A 17,865-nucleotide genomic window follows, 5' to 3' on the forward strand; every position below is an offset into this window, starting at 1 on the left:
AATTGCCAAAAAAAAGGATTTCATTTAAAAAAAAAATACATATATAACATTAGAGAATCTGTGTAACCTGCATATGGTTGTGTTCGGACTGACCTATAGAATAATAGTATCATGTCGCTGTTACCATATAGTGCATTACGTAGACACAGGAACCCCCCAAACGTTACCATATTGCATTCTTTTTTGCGATTTCACCAATTTATATCTTCATAAATAATATATTTGGGGTTCCGTCATACATGTTATGGTAAAATGAAAGACGCCATTACAAAGTACAACTATTCCTGTAACAAACAAGCACTTACATGGCCTGTAGATAGAAAACTGAGAGTGCTAGAGCTCTTAGAAGGGGAGGAGGGAAAAACGGAAACACTACGATCAAAATTTGCGCGGTCCACTGGGTCATTTTGGGCCTGGTCCTCAAAGGGTTAAGGGCCATGAGTTTAACACCTGTGCTCTAAACAATGAACAGACCCCAGCGCTCACCCTACATTATAACCTAAGGGGTTTATTATAGAGAGAGCGTGGTACCCGCTATGTGTGAACAGGGCTTTCGCCCGCCAGTGAAAGAAACATAGAAGATCGCTATTGCATTGCATTGCTTAAAAGTAAGCGAATTCCACTTAAAAAGCCGAAAGAGCAAGAGTCAGCCCGTTGTCATGACGACTGAGCGTTACCAAGGGATCGCCTCGCAGTCGTCATGGAGAGCAGCTCGGCGTTCAGACTACGGAAGCCGCAAGTGGACAAATCTGGGAGAGAGCGCTCAGTTGCATAGGAGGCGTGAGTCTGTTGTTATGGCGACGAAACTCACGTGATCGAGCAGCGCCTTTTTACTAGGAGGCGTCACCATGGAGATGAGCTTAGCGTCTGCATTACGGCGGCCACTTAAGGACAATTCTAGACCGGACGCTCACCTGGAGCCTGACAGTACGCTGCCGTCCGGGGTGCAGGTATGTGCCTGTCAGCGGGTAGCAGAGCATGCTGGGACTGGAAGCTGCACCACTGCCGAGGCCTCTCTGGTTACATTCTACTTGTCATGGTGTGGACAGGTGGCCGGGTATGGTGGGGTCCGCAGTGATCAGCTGATCTGTGCTGAATGTAGATGGGAAACATGGATGCCTGTATAGGGGCTCATTACCTGTGTAATAAGATGGCAGTGTGTGGGCATAAACATGGCAACTTGTCACAGATGACACCTGGGGAATGTTACTGTATGATCCCTCCACCAGCCTGCAACACTGTAATCACCAGACCAGACCCCTAAACTTACACAGAGCACAGACCAGACCCCTAAACTAATACAGACCCCAGACCAGACCCCTAAACTAATACAGACCCCAGACCAGACCCCTAAACTTACACAGAGCACAGACCAGACCCCTAATCTAATAGAGACCCCAGACCAGACCCCTAATCTAATAGAGACCCCAGACCAGACCCCTAATCTAATACAGAGCCCAGACCAGACCCCTAAACTAATACAGAGCCCAGACCAGACCCCTAATCTAATACAGAGCCCAGACCAGACCCCTAATCTAATAGAGACCCCAGACCAGACCCCTAATCTAATAGAGACCCCAGACCAGACCCCTAAACTAATACAGAGCCCAGACCAGACCCCTAATCTAATACAGAGCACAGACCAGACCCCTAAACTAATACAGACCCCAGACCAGACCCCTAAACTAATACAGACCCCAGACCAGACCACTAATCTAATACAGAGCCCAGACCAGACCCCTAATCTAATAGAGACCCCAGACCAGACCCCTAAACTAATACAGAGCCCAGACCAGACCCCTAATCTAATACAGAGCACAGACCAGACCCCTAATCTAATACAGACCCCAGACCAGACCCCTAAACTAATACAGACCCCAGACCAGACCCCTAAACTAATACAGACCCCAGACCAGACCCCTAAACTAATACAGAGCCCAGACCAGACCCCTAAACTAATACAGACCCCAGACCAGACCCCTAAACTAATACAGACCCCAGACCAGACCCCTAAACTAATACAGAGCCCAGAATAGACCCCTAAACTAAAACAGACCCCAGCCCAGACCCCTAAACTAATACAGACCCCAGACCAGACCCCTAATCTAATACTGACCCCAGACCAGACCCCTAATCTAATACTGACCCCAGACCAGACCCCTAAACTAATACAGACCCCAGACCAGACCCAAATACTAATACAGACCACAGACCAGACCCAAATACTAATACAGACCCCAGACCAGACCCAAATACTAATACAGACCCCAGACCAAACCCCTAATCTAATACAGATCCCAGACCAGACCCCTAAACTAATACAGAACCCAGACCAGACCCCTAAACTAATACAGACCCCAGACCAAACCCCTAATCTAATACAGATCCCAGACCAGACCCCTAAACTAATACAGAACCCAGACCAGACCCCTAAACTAATACAGAACCCAGACCAGACCCCTAAACTAATACAGACCCCAGACCAGACCCCTAATCTAATACAGATTCCAGACCAGACCCCTAATCTAATACAGACCCCAGACCAGACCCAAATACTAATACAGACCCCAGACCAAACCCCTAATCTAATACAGATCCCAGACCAGACCCCTAAACTAATACAGAACCCAGACCAGACCCCTAAACTAATACAGAACCCAGACCAGACCCCTAAACTAATACAGACCCCAGACCAGACCCCTAAACTAATACAGACCCCAGACCAGACACCTAATCTAATACAGATTCCAGACCAGACCCCTAATCTAATACAGACCCCAGACCAGACCCCTAAACTAATACAGACACCAGACCAGACCCCTAAACTAATACAGATACCAGACCAGACCCATATACTAATACAGACCCCAGACCCCTAAACTAATACAGACCCCAGACCAGACCCCTAAACTAATACAGACCCCAGACCAGACCCCTAAACTAATACAGACACCAGACCAGACCCCTAAACTAATACAGATACCAGACCAGACCCATATACTAATACAGACCCCAGACCCCTAAACTAATACAGACCCCAGACTAGACCCCTAAACTAATACAGACCAAAGACCAGACCCCTAAACTAATACAGATACCAGACCAGACCCATATACTAATACAGACCCCAGACCAGACCCCTAAACTAATACAGAGCCCAGACCAGACCCCTAAACTAATACAGAGCCCAGACCAGACCCCTAAACTAATACAGAGCCCAGACCAGACCCCTCAACTAATACAGAGCCCAGACCAGACCCCTCAACTAATACAGAGCCCAGACTAGACCCCTCAACTAATACAGAGCCCAGACTAGACCCCTAAACTAATACAGAGCCCAGACCAGACCCCTAAACTAATACAGATCCCAGACCAGATCCCTCAACTAATACAAACCCCAGACCAGACCCCTAAACTAATACAAACCCCAGACCAGACCCCTAAACTAATACAGACACCAGACCAGACCCCTAAACTAATACAGATACCATGCCAGACCCATATACCAATACAGACCCCAGACCCCTAAACTAATACAGAGCCCAGACCAGACCCCTAAACTAATACAGAGCCCAGACCAGACCCCTAAACTAATACAGAGCCCAGACCAGACCCCTAAACTAATACAGAGCCCAGACCAGACCCCTAAACTAATACAGAGCCCAGACCAGACCCCTAAACTAATACAGAGCCCAGACCAGACCCCTAAACTAATACAGAGCCCAGACCAGACCCCTAATCTAATACAGACCCCAGACCAGATCCCTAATCTAATACAGACCCCAGACTAAACCCCTAAACTAATACAGACCCCAGACCACACCTCTAAACTAATACAGAGCCCAGACCAGACCCCTAAGCTAATACAGACCCCAGAACCCTAACTAATACAGACCCCAGAACAGACTCCTAATCTAATACAAACCCCAGACCAGACCCCTAAACTAATAGACTGCACACTAGACCCCTAAACTAATACAGACCCCTAAACTAATACAGACCCCAGACCAGACCCCTAAACTAATACAGACCCCAGACCAGACCCCTAAACTAATACAGACCCCAGACCAGACCCCTAAACTAATACAGACCCCAGACCAGACCCCTAAACTAATACAGACCCCAGACCAGACCCCTAAACTAATACAGAGCCCAGAATAGACCCCTAAACTAATACAGACCCCAGAACAGACCCCTAAACTAATACAGACCGCAGACCAGACCCCTAAACTAATACAGACCGCAGACCAGACCCCTAAACTAATACAGACTGCACACTAGACCCCTAAACTAATACAGACCCCTAAACTAATACAGACCCCAGACCAGACCCCTAAACTAATACAGACCCCAGACCAGACCCCTAAACTAATAGAGCCCAGAATAGACCCCTAATCTAATGCAGACCAGACCCCTAAACTAATACAGACCCCAGACCAGACCCCTAAACTAATACAGACCCCAGACCAGACCCCTAATCTAATACAGACCCCAGACTAAACCCCTAAACTAATACAGACCCCAGACCACACCCCTAAACTAATACAGAGCCCAGACCAGACCCCTAAACTAATACAGAGCCCTGACCAGACCATTAATCTAATACAGACCACAGACCAGACCCCTAAGCTAATACAGATTCCAGACCACACCCCTAAACTAATACAGACCCCAGACCCCTAACTAATACAGACCCCAGAACAGACCCCTAATCTAATGCAGACCAGACCCCTAAACTAATACAGACCCCAGACCAGACCCCTAAACTAATACAGACCCCAGACCAGACCCCTAAACTAATACAGACCCCAGACCAGACCCCTAAACTAATACAGAGCCCAGAATAGACCCCTAAACTAATACAGACCCCAGACCAGACCCCTAAACTAATACAGAGCCCAGAATAGACCCCTAAACTAAAACAGACCCCAGCCCAGACCCCTAAACTAATACAGACCCCAGACCAGACCCCTAATCTAATACTGACCCCATACCAGACCCCTAAACTAATACAGACCCCAGACCAGACCCCTAAACTAATACAGACCCCAGACCAAACCCCTAATCTAATACAGATCCCAGACCAGACCCCTAAACTAATACAGAACCCAGACCAGACCCCTAAACTAATACAGACCCCAGACCAGACCCCTAAACTAATACAGACACCAGACCAGACCCCTAAACTAATACAGATACCAGACCAGACCCATATACTAATACAGACCCCAGACCCCTAAACTAATACAGAGCCCAGACCAGACCCCTAAACTAATACAGACCCCAGACCAGACCCCTAAACTAATACAAACCCCAGACTAGACCCCTAAACTAATACAGATACCAGACCAGACCCATATACTAATACAGACCCCAGACCAGACCCCTAAACTAATACAGAGCCCGGACCAGACCCCTAAACTAATACAGAGCCCAGACCAGACCCCTAAACTAATACAGAGCCCAGACCAGACCCCTAAACTAATACAGAGCCCAGACCAGACCCCTAAACTAATACAGAGCCCAGACCAGACCCCTAAACTAATACAGACTCCAGACCAGACCCCTCAACTAATACAGAGCCCAGACTAGACCCCTAAACTAATACAGACCCCAGACCAGACCCCTAAACTAATACAGACCCCAGACCAGACCCCTCAACTAATACAAACCCCAGACCAGACCCCTAAACTAATACAGAGCCCAGACCAGACCCCTAAACTAATACAGAGCCCAGACCAGACCCCTAAACTAATACAGACCCCAGACCCCTAAACTAATACAGACCCCAGACCAGACCCCTAAACTAATACAGACCCCAGACCAGACCCCTAAACTAAAACAGAGCCCAGAAAACACCTATAGATTCTGGATTCTATAATAAACGTCCTATACCCCAGAAAAAGAAACAGGGGGGGATTTAATGAATGGTACAAAGAATGAACTGAACACCTATAAACCCATCCGATATGCATATGAAAAAAGATATGAAATTTATTGGTACAAAAAAACTTTATTGAAAAGTATCGCAAAAATAACAAGGACAAGGAAAAACAAAAACATTAATAAAAACAAGGACCCGGGAGGGGGGAGACCATACATGAGGACAGGTATATGTTTTAAAATTAAAGTGCAAGTGCATATCCTAAATACTCATAATTTAGCTAAAAGCAGCCCAGTTGTAAGTATATTGTAAAGTGCAAATACTAGAATATATCCAAAAGCACAGGCTGCATAGCTCAATAAACTAAGGTATAAGGCTAGGTTCACACTGCGTTTTCAGCATCCGTTTAACGGATCCGTTTTTTTTAACGTCCAGAAAAATAGGGTCAGCAACGTTTTTTGGTCCGTTTTGGTCCGCCAAAAAAAACGGATCGGTTTTTTTTTATAATGGAAGTCAATGGAAAAACGGATGCACACAAATGAATCCGTTTTTTGCAATCCGTTTTTCATGCGTTTTTTGCAAAAAACGGATGCGTTAAACGGATGCTGAAAACGCAGTGTGAACCTAGCCTAAGCAGGTGCACATAAACAAGGTTACCCGGGGATACAGTTCCCAAAGCCTCAGGCCTCCCACCTCACACTCCTCCAACGTCGTTTCGCTATTGGCTTCTTCAGGGAGTGATGAGGGGGAGACCCAGAGGATGTTATATAGTGCGCCCTAATAGCCCATTGGATGGCCATGTTAGTCTCACCTGCATCGTGTTACATGGCGGTCATTCGTGCGGACGCCAGTGCCAGCAGTGGGCCGCGCGACGAACCGGAAGTGACGCGAGGCGCAAAGCACCCTACGCCAGATCCGATTCTAATCATGTGATCCGCCCGCCCGCCGGCCGGACATGCGCACTAGGCCGCACCCGATGCGGACGCCATCTTAAGAAAGGGCAAGAGTGTGGGCTGGTATAACAAATACATGTACAGACAACATGAAATATATATAACATATACAAACCGACATGGTATCCATGACAACACAATTCCTAATCTAAATAAGGTGATGCAGTGCTGTAGACATAATAAATAAGAGTGAATCCAATATTTGATTGTAGTGAAAAGTGAACATGCCAAAATAAAGTGCAAGTGCTCAGTGAAAAAGGTGCAATGTGTAAAAAAAAAAGGAGTGTGAGGTGGGAGGCCTGAGGCTTTGAGAACTGTATCCCCGGGTAACCTTGTTTATGTGCACCTGCTTATACCTTAGTTTATTGAGCTATGCAGCCTGTGTTTTTGGATATATTCTAGTATTTGCACTTTACAATATACTTACAACTGGGCTGCTTTTAGCTAAATTATGAGTATTTAGGATATGCACTTGCACTTTAATTTTAAAACATATACCTGTCCTCATGTATGGTCTCCCACCTCCCGGGTCCTTGTTTTTATTAATGTTTGTTATTTTTGCGATACTTTTCAATAAAGTTTTTTTGTACCAATGAATTTCATATCTTTTTTCATATGCATATCGGATGGGTTTATAGGTGTTTAATACAGAGCCCAGACCAGACCCCTAAACTAATACAGACCCCAGCCCAGACCCCTAAACTACTACAGATCCCAGACCAGACCCCTAAACTACTACAGATCCCAGACCAGACCCCTAAACTAATACAGACCCCAAACCAGACCCCTAATCTAATACAGACCCCAGACCAGACCCCTATACTAATACTAATGAGTATCCATCAGACTATAGGAGTAAGTGGTATGAATGGAGCTGTTATATTATACATAGTGTAGTATATATCGCCATGCTCATGTTACCTTTATAACCTTATACATTTCTTTGTTCTTTTTCTCTTATAGACATGGACGTCCCTGAGAAGCCCCTTCCTGAATACCCCTCTCCGAAAACTGTGAGTTGCTGGAGGTGCATTACATGCAGGGGTCAGTGCCATGCAGCAGTGCAGGCTGGGTGTGCGGATGGGGCTGATGACCAGGGAGCAGAATTGTGAATGCAGCTCTGAGTGGAGTTATAGTATAAGCCTGGCTTCTCCTTTTGGGACTGTTGGGGTTGGGTTGCCATCCATTTTGCCCCTATTCCTGAACAGTAAGCCTGGCTCGCTGCTGGAGTGGTGGGGGGGGGGGTCATTGCTGCAGAGCTGAACAGATTAGATGATTACAGCTCCCTATAGGGGCCTGTCATTCAGGTGGCTGGGAAAGCTGGGCCAACCTCTACTGGAGCCGCACTGGTAGCCATGTGCACTGAAAATGAATGCACAGCAAAGGAGTTGTTGGAATGGGGTGGTCATGTATGTGTGATGTAATGATGATACATGTGTGATGTAATGATGTATTTATGATGTGATGATACATGTGTGATGTAATGGTGATACACGTGTGATGTAATGATGATGATGATGATGATACATGTGTGATGTAATGATGATGATACATGTGTGATGTAATGGTGATACATGTGTAATGTATTTATGATGTGATGATGATACATGTGTGTGATGTAATGATAATAATACATGTGTGATGTAATGGTGATACACGTGTGATGTAATGATGTATTTATGATGTAATGATTATACATGTGTGATGTGATGATTATGTATTTAAGTGATTCCAATTTTAGAGCAAAGGTAAAATTTATTGGAGAAAACTGTAGAATTGTGCAGAGGCTGTAGGACCCTGTTGACACCTCGATACAGTGTGGTACCTCTAGCCTGGATACAGGAAGAGATACAGTTTGGTACCTCTAGCCTGGATACAGGATGAGATACAGTTTGGTACCTCTAGCCTGGATACAGGATGAGATACAGTTTGGTACCTCTAGCCTAGATACAGGATGAGATACAGTTTGGTACCTCTAGCCTGGATACAGGATGAGATACAGTTTGGTACCTCTAGCCTGGATACAGGATGAGATACAGTTTGGTACCTCTAGCCTGGATACAGGATGAGATACAGTTTGGTACCTCTAGCCTGGATACAGGATGAGATACAGTTTGGTACCTCTAGCCTAGATACAGGATGAGATACAGTTTGGTACCTCTATCCTGGATACAGGATGAGGTCCCGTATGGTGTCCTGCAGCACAGATGTATCAGCTGGACCTGTAGATCCTGCACACTGGTAGGTTGTAATGTAAGGACACCTAATGGACGTCCTGGCACCAAACTATCATCTGCTGAGAGCTTGTAATGGGCAGAGACAGAAGGAGTAATGGAGGGGCCGCCTGTGTCTGGAGATGGGGGAGCAGAGACAGGGGGTGTAACGGTGGAGCCGCCTGTGTCTGGAGATGGTGCGGGCAGAGACAGGAGGTGTAATGGAGGGGCCGCCTGTGTCTGGAGATGGTGGGGGCAGAGACAGGAGGTGTAATGGAGGGGCCGCCTGTGTCTGGAGATGGTGCGGGCAGAGACAGAAGGTGTAATGGAGGGGGCCGTCTGTGTCTGGAGATGGTGCGGCCAGAGACAGGAGGTGTAATGGAGGGGCCGCCTGTGTCTGGAGATGGTGCGGGCAGAGACAGGAGGTGTAATGGAGGGGCCGCCTGTGTCTGGAGATGGTGCGGGCAGAGACAGGAGGTGTAATGGAGGGGCTGCCTGTGTCTGGAGATGTGCGGGCAGAGACAGGAGGTGTAATGGAGGGGCCGCCTGTGTCTGGAGATGGTGCGGGCAGAGACAGGAGGTGTAATGGAGGGGCCGCCTGTGTCTGGAGATGGTGCGGGCAGAGACAGGAGGTGTAATGGAGGGGCTGCCTGTGTCTGGAGATGTGCGGGCAGAGACAGGAGGTGTAATGGAGGGGCCGCCTGTGTCTGGAGATGGTGCGGCCAGAGACAGGAGGTGTAATGGAGGGGCCGCCTGTGTCTGGAGATGGTGCGGGCAGAGACAGGAGGTGTAATGGAGGGGCCGCCTGTGTCTGGAGATGGTGCGGGCAGAGACAGGAGGTGTAATGGAGGGGACGCCTGTGTCTGGAGATGGGGGAGCAGAGACAGGAGGTGTAATGGAGGGGCTGCCTGTGTCTGGAGATGGTGCGGGCAGAGACAGGAGGTGTCTGGAGATGGTGCGGGCAGAGACAGGAGTAATTGAGGGGCCGCCTGTGTCTGGAGATGGTGCGGGCAGAGACAGGAGGTGTAATGGAGGGGCCGCCTGTGTCTGGAGATATGTGGGCAGTGACAGGAGGTGTAATGGAGGGGCCACTGTGTCTGCAGATGTGTGGGCAGAGACAGGAGGTTTAATGGAGGGGCCGCCTGTGTCTGGAGATGTGCGGGCAGAGACAGGAGGTGTAATGGAGGGGCCGCCTGTGTCTGGAGATGATGGGAGCAGAGACAGGAGGTGTAATGGAGGGGCCGCCTGTGCCTGGAGATGGTGCGGGCAGAGACAGGAGGTGTAATGGAGGGGACGCCTGTGTCTGGGGATGGTGTGGGCAGAGACAGGAGGAGTAATGGAGGGGACGCCTGTGTCTGGAGATGGAGGGGCAGAGACAGGAGGTGTAATGGAGGGGCCGCCTGTGTCTGGGGATGGTGCGGGCAGAGACAGGAGGTGTAATGGAGGGGCCGCCTGTGTCTGGTGATGGGGGGGCAGTGACAGGAGGAGTAATGGAGGGGACGCCTGTGTCTGGAGATGGAGGGGGCAGAGACAGGAGGAATAATGGAGGGGACGCCTGTGTCTGGAGATGGTGCGGGCAGAGACAGGAGGAGTAATGGAGGGGACGCCTGTGTCTGGAGATGGTGCGGGCAGAGACAGGAGGTGTCTGGAGATGGTGCGGGCAGAGACAGGAGTAATTGAGGGGCCGCCTGTGTCTGGAGATGGTGCGGGCAGAGACAGGGGGTGTAACGGTGGAGCCGCCTGTGTCTGGAGATGGAGGGGGCAGAGACAGGAGGAGTAATGGAGGGGATGCCTGTGTCTGGAGATGGTGCGGGCAGAGACAGGAGGAGTAATGGAGGGGACGCCTGTGTTTGGAGATGGTGCGGGCAGAGACAGGAGGAGTAATGGAGGGGACGCCTGTGTTTGGAGATGGTGCGGGCAGAGACAGGAGGAGTAATGGAGGGGACGCCTGTGTTTGGAGATGGTGCGGGCAGAGACAGGAGTAATTGAGGGGCCGCCTGTGTCTGGAGATGGTGTGGGCAGAGACAGGAGGTGTAATGGAGGGGCCCCCTGTGTCTGGAGATGGTGCGGGCAGAGACAGGAGGAGTAATGGAGGGGACGCCTGTGTCTGGAGAGGGTGCAGGCAGAGACAGGAGTAATTGAGGGGCCGCCTGTGTCTGGAGATGGTGTGGGCAGAGACAGGAGGTGTAATGGAGGGGCCGCCTGTGTCTGGAGATGGTGCGGGCAGAGACAGGAGGTGTAATGGAGGGGCCGCCTGTGTCTGGAGATGGTGCGGGCAGAGACAGGAGGTGTAATGGAGGGGCCGCCTGTGTCTGGAGATGGTGCGGGCAGAGACAGGAGGTGTAATGGAGGGGCCGCCTGTGTCTGGAGATGGTGCGGGCAGAGACAGGAGGTGTAATGGAGGGGCCGCCTGTGTCTGGAGATGGTGCGGGCAGAGACAGGAGGTGTAATGGAGGGGCCGCCTGTGTCTGGAGATGGTGCGGGCAGAGACAGAAGGTGTAATGGAGGGGCCGCCTGTGTCTGGAGATGGTGCGGGCAGAGACAGGAGGTGTAATGGAGGGGCCGCCTGTGTCTGGAGATGGTGCGGGCAGAGACAGGAGGTGTAATGGAGGGGCCGCCTGTGTCTGGAGATGGTGCGGGCAGAGACAGGAGGTGTAATGGAGGGGCCGCCTGTGTCTGGAGATGGTGCGGGCAGAGACAGGAGGTGTAATGGAGGGGCCGCCTGTGTCTGGAGATGGTGCGGGCAGAGACAGGAGGTGTAATGGAGGGGCCGCCTGTGTCTGGAGATGGTGCGGGCAGAGACAGGAGGTGTAATGGAGGGGCCGCCTGTGTCTGGAGATGGTGCGGGCAGAGACAGGAGGTGTAATGGAGGGGCCGCCTGTGTCTGGAGATGGTGCGGGCAGAGACAGGAGGTGTAATGGAGGGGCCGCCTGTGTCTGGAGATGGTGGATAAGAAAACTATGACGGCTGCTGGTGCTAATGATCTTCTCTACAGGTGTCTGTCTGGGACGTCCGGATGTGTGGGCTCAGGTAACCACTACTCCCAACATTTCTTAACAGGTTATAAGATGCTCCTCCTCTTACAGTGTCAAGTGGGCAGAATGTCTTTGAGTCCATCAGTCATGCATAGCTGAGAGGGACACCACCCAACAGTAGCCTCTGAGACCCTCTTTATAGAACAGCAGAGGGAGCACTTTTATTGCCTCATATGGTCAGTCCCAGCGTGTACAGACCGGCAGGATGGCTTTTACTGCCTCTTTCTTTCTTTCTTAAAGTGAAACAATCGTGGATGAAAATTAAAAATTTTTCCCCCTAATTAGATGTAAATAATTATTAATTAATAATTAAGCAGTTTGTATCTTTATTGTGAGATTAAGGGACACTTAAAGAGACACATTAGGGACAGTGGATAGATAGGTGATAGGTTCTCTTATAGGGGTAGCTTACAAAAAAAAAATTCTTACAAATCAACAAGTGCCAGAGATTTGTAATTTACGTCTATTAAAAAATCCCCAGTCTTCCAGTACATATCAGCTGCTGTATGTCCTGCAGGAAGTGATGTATTCTTTCCAGTCTGACACAGTGCTCTCTGCTGCCACCTCTGGTCCATGTCAGGAACTGTCCAGAGCAGCAGCAAATCCCCATAGAAAACCTCTCCTGCTCTGGACAGTTCCTGACATGGACCGAGGTGGCAGCAGAGAGCACTGTGTCAGACTGGAGAGAATACACCACTTCCTGCAGGGCATACAGCAGCTGATAAGTACTGGAAGACTGGAGCTTTTTTAATAGAAGTAAATTACAAATCTATATAACTTTCTGGCACCAGTTGATTTGAAAGACAAAAATTGGTGAACAACCCCTTTAATGAGTATATAAGAAGATTTGGGGTATCTGAGTTTTGACGCTTTCGGGGTGATCCCCCCCGGCTGGCAGCTGGCGACGTATAACTCCAGATGAGTTTTTCCTGGGTTGACAGAGTTAACCTGAAAGTGCAGGCCCAGCACTTGGAGCTCTGCCTCACACATAATAGAAAATAGCCGGAGCGGATCATAAATCCGTATGGCAGAAGTCAGAGAGATTTAGGATTACAAGCGGCGTCCGCTAAGTTATGGATCCGAGTGTACTCACAGGCATTAACCCCTCCACCCCCAGCCTGCTATAGGCCCATACACCAGGCAGGGGAATTACTGCACTAAATCACTCCGCAGCGCACACACTTTGTCTTCATGATGAGGTGAAAATAAAAATGGCGGAAATTGAAAATCAGATTATTTAGTTGTTAATTTATCCCTTAAAGAGATAAGATCGTCAGATAAGACGAGGACGCTATACCACAGACCTCTACCAATACTGGATAAAAATTTGCCCCCTTAAAGGGGTTGTTCAGCAAAAAAAAAATTCTTCTGGTGCCAGAAAGGGCCAAAGATTTGTACATTACGTCTATTAAAAAATCTCCAGTCTTCCAGTACTTATCAGCTGCTGTATGCCCTGCAGGAAGTGGTGTATTCTCTCCAGTCTGACACAGTGCTCTCTGCTGCCACCTCTGTCCATGTCAGGAACTGTCCAGAGCAGGAGAGGTTTTCTATGGGGATTTGCTGCTGCTCTGGACAGTTCCTGACATGGACAGAGGTGGCAGCAAAGAGCACTGTGTAAGACTGGAGAGAATACACCACTTCCTGCAGGACATACAGCAGCTGATAAGTACTGGAAGACTGGATATTTTTAAATAGAAGTAAATTACAAATAACTTTCTGAAAGTAGTTGATTTGTAAGAAAAGATTTTTTGCTGGAGTACCCCTTTAAGTCCACCTTCTATGTGATTGATTGCCCTCTTTGCTGTGGTAGTAAGCGGTAATGAATGCGCTCTTGTCTTGTGGCCGCATCCTGCAAAGCTGTGGTGGTGATACCCGCTCCCTCTAGTCTGCAGAGATAAGTCGCCCGTCTTCTCTTCACACCCGCCTAGGACCAGGAGCCGGGCGGCCTCGCTTATACAGGCGTTCGGCAGCGATGAGCAGTGTCGGCCTTTTGTCTCCTGGATTAAAATAGCTGCGACCAGGGCGATTCTGCTGCATCCTCCTAAAGTAGACACAAGCTATTTAAGAATGTGCAGCATAGCAGCAGATCGCGGCCGTCCCTGCAGCCACAACTCCTTAAAGTCTGGACAAGTTCTTCTCCGGCTTTACTTCTCAGCGAAAAGAAGAAATTTCCTTCAATTGTCAGAAAAAGAGATGGGGCGGCCGCCCTGGCAGCCCACTTGTGACTGGACACACATAGTGCACGTTATTCCATCAGTCCTGACACTAAGGGGGGTGTACAGATGGGGGTGGGGGGGGAGGCGTAGTTTAGGGGAAAGCGGTACAGAAGGAAACATACACAGCTCCTTCTATTCTGGGGGTGTAACTTTATGCCCATGAGGGGCCCATGTTGATCTTTGCTCTCTTTTATTCGTATGTATATGTATATTTATCATTCATGATGTTTTGTGGCTAGCCTAATGGGGCCCCTGAGGGTAAGCTGGACCACCACATTTTTATTAAGAGACATCAGTCAAAAGGCCCAAGCAGTGATGAACATGGCTCCTTCCCCCCTGTATGTGCTGCTATAGGAGCCCTGAGGGTACAGCGGGCCATTGGCAACTAGGAGGACCAAGGGCCCTATTACACCTTACTATTATCGTGTGAATTATCGTTATATAGCTCTAATTGAAACCATAATCTTTTCTTGTAAATGCAGCAACAATCAAATAACCAATGAGGAATCGTTCATCGTTCGTTTGGTGCTGACACCAAAATCATTGGGTTCGCGGTAATTCCGGGTTTGTTCACTAATCGTTCACTGTAATTCCGCATTCGTTCACTAATAATTCACTGTAATTCCGCATTCGTTCACTAATCGTTCACTGTAATTCCGCATTCGTTCACTAATAATTCATTGTAATTCCGCATTCGTTCACTAATAATTCACTGTAATTCCGCATTCGTTCACTAATAATTCACTGTAATTCCGCATTCGTTCACTAATAATTCACTGTAATTCCGCATTCGTTCACTAATCGTTCGCTGTAATTCCGCATTCATTCACTAATCGTTCACTGTAATTCCGCATTCAATCACTAATAATTTGCTGTAATTCCGCATTTGTTTACTAATAATTCACTGTAATTCCGCATTCGTTCACTAATCGTTCACTGTAATTCCGCATTCGTTCACTAATTGTTCACTGTAATTCCGCATTCGTTCACTAATAATTTGCTGTAATTCCGCATTCGTTCACTAATCGTTCACTGTAATTCCGCATTCGTTCACTAACCGTTCACTGTAATTCCACATTCGTTCACTAATAATCCACTGTAATTCCGGGTTTGTTCACTAATCGTTCGCTGTAATTCCGCATTTGTTCACTAATAATTCGCTGTAATTCCGCATTCGTTCACTAATAATTCGCTGTAATTCCGCATTCGTTCACTAATAATTCGCTGTAATTCCGCATTCGTTCACTAATTCACTGTAATTCCGGGTTTGTTCACTAATCGTTCACTGTAATTCCGCATTCGTTTACTAATAATTCGCTGTAATTCCGCATTCGTTCACTAATAATTCGCTGTAATTTCACATTCGTTCCTTCATTTGCTGGGATCAGATGGAGTAAACGATTGTAGTAACTAATGTAACTGGCGACCGTCGTTCTGTGTAATATGGTGAACAATTTCAGGTTAATGATAAACTATCTTGTTTGCGATCGTTAATCTTTAAGAATTGCTTTTTCTCATAGGACCCTTGCTGGCCCACATGCGATGACTCAGGCTTGTTTCTTATATTGCACTTACTAGCTCTCCCTTAGGGCCCTATGAAACGGAGCGATAGTCTGCTGGTTATCAGGCCAATTCAGATGATTATCTCTTTGTGTAATAGAGACATCGGCTGATCGCGCATTTTGGTCCAAAGCCAAAATTATTGTCCGACAACCGCGCTACATGTAATAACGATGCGCGGCCGACAGCTCCCAGTGTTCTTCTTTCCTTCCTTGGTTCGATTCCTGGAGCTGCCGCCCTTCAGCTTCTGAGCCCGTCTCTGAGCTGACAGGCTGCTCAGACAATCACTGCCCGTGGTGGTCCTGGTTAGTGATTGGCTGAGCAGCCTGTCAGCTCAGAGACGGGCTCAGAAGCTGCAGGGTGGCAGCTCCAGGAAACGAGCGGAGGAAAGAAGAACGTGAAGAGGTGATGTATAACAGTTTATTCAATTGTTAGCCGTCATCGCTATTACACATAGCTGTTACACATAGCTATTACATGTAGCTATTATCCCCAATCTAACCAGCATCAGTTGGCTTGGTTTCATGGGTCCACCATTAATAATGGGGGTCCTTAGGCACCCCAGTCTAACCAGCATCAGTTGGCTTGGTTTTATGGGTCCACCATTGATAATGGGGGTCCTTAGGCTCCAGGAACAGCTACTCCACTTTTGAACCCTGTATGTGATATGGTACTATGTGTAGATAAGTCACAGTTGTATAGAGTACATAGAGTTGGGTTATTCCTTCTATCTGATTTCTTTCTGTTTACGTCAGGAAGCTCTAAATACTGAAAGTAAAGATTATGGCACAACTCCGAGTTCACCCTCTGAACCTTTACCACCATCACATCCTCCAGGGGTTCATCTTAAATTGGGAGAAGAGGCAGCTCAGGAGGAGAACCTTGTAGTTGCCTCTGAGGAACATGGTGACTTGTCCTTCAGAACTGATGGAGAAGAATCATTGAATCAAGAAGTAAGAAGATCACCACCTCTCTCCAAGAACACGTCCATGGATGAAGCTCAGGTGGAAGACACCGTAAATCTAGGAATCTTGCCAGATGGCAACACCGATATGTTTAGTCATGGCAACAGAAAGACTGTACTAATGGCAGATTCTTCAGAAGGAACTCTTCATCTCGAAAAAGAACCTGGGGTCCAATTGAGATCAGCGCATGAGCCAAACCTTGAAGCCACGGATCTGGGTGATAAAACTTCAGAGCCCACCACTGGGACAGATGATGGTCAAGCCGAGTCTACGTTGAACACCAACCCAATACAATCCACTGATAGCTCCAAAGATGGCGCAGTCATAAATTCTGCTGGAGAATTAGTTGGAGATGAAGCATTAAAGTCTACAGATACCGTAGGTAGAGACAGTGCTGATGACCCTACTGAGAAGGAAACAACACAAGCTGGTGCAAGTACTGAGAACACTGAAAGAACACATTCCCCCGAAAACACCAAGATGGATGAAACCATTGAAGGAGAAACTGAACAGTCTGCTGAGAATCAGAGGACTCATCTACCAGAGAGCATCAAAGATGGTGTCACTGACCAGGAGACCATCACTGCAAGACCGCTGCAGCCCCCCGCACAGGGAGTAAGTAGACTCCATCAAGACTGTTATCAGTGTGAAATCAGTGGTCCCCAATATCTCCAGCAGCAATGACTCTCTAATGATCAGTGTGTGCAGCAATGACTCTCTAATAATCATGTGCAGTAATGACTCTTTAATGATCAGTGTGTGCAGCAATGACTCTCTAATAATCATGTGCAGTAATGACTCTTTAATGATCAGTGTGTGCAGCAATGACTCTCTAATGATCAGTGTGTGCAGGAATGACTCTCTAATGATCAGTGTGTGCAGCAATGACTCTCTAATGATCAGTGTGTGCAGCAATGACTCTCTAATGATCAAGTGTGGGCAGCAATGACTATCTAATGATTAGTGTGTGCAGCAATGACTCTCTAATAATCATGTGCAGTAATGACTCTTTAATGATCAGTGTGTGCAGCAATGACTC

General features: G+C 48.0%; 1 protein-coding gene and 1 long non-coding RNA gene across 2 annotated transcripts in view; one reads left to right on the plus strand and one right to left on the minus strand.

Annotated features, from left to right (window-relative positions):
* LOC138768201 (uncharacterized) overlaps positions 1-17,865 on the minus strand; it is an 860,246-nt gene that overhangs the window by 291,467 nt on the left and 550,914 nt on the right. The gene's annotated exons all lie outside the window — the stretch shown is intronic.
* The window catches only part of TEX55 (testis expressed 55), a 33,580-nt gene continuing 16,422 nt past the window's right edge, over positions 708-17,865 (plus strand). Inside the window, exons 1-3 of the mRNA XM_069945138.1 lie at positions 708-950; positions 7,801-7,850; positions 16,617-17,441. Coding sequence (XP_069801239.1) covers positions 7,803-7,850; positions 16,617-17,441 — 873 coding nt within the window. The 5' untranslated portion in view covers positions 708-950; positions 7,801-7,802. The remainder of the gene's footprint in view (positions 951-7,800; positions 7,851-16,616; positions 17,442-17,865) is intronic.

Source organism: Dendropsophus ebraccatus, chromosome 11 (genome assembly GCF_027789765.1).
Source record: "Dendropsophus ebraccatus isolate aDenEbr1 chromosome 11, aDenEbr1.pat, whole genome shotgun sequence".
Taxonomy (NCBI): Eukaryota; Metazoa; Chordata; class Amphibia; order Anura; family Hylidae; genus Dendropsophus; species Dendropsophus ebraccatus.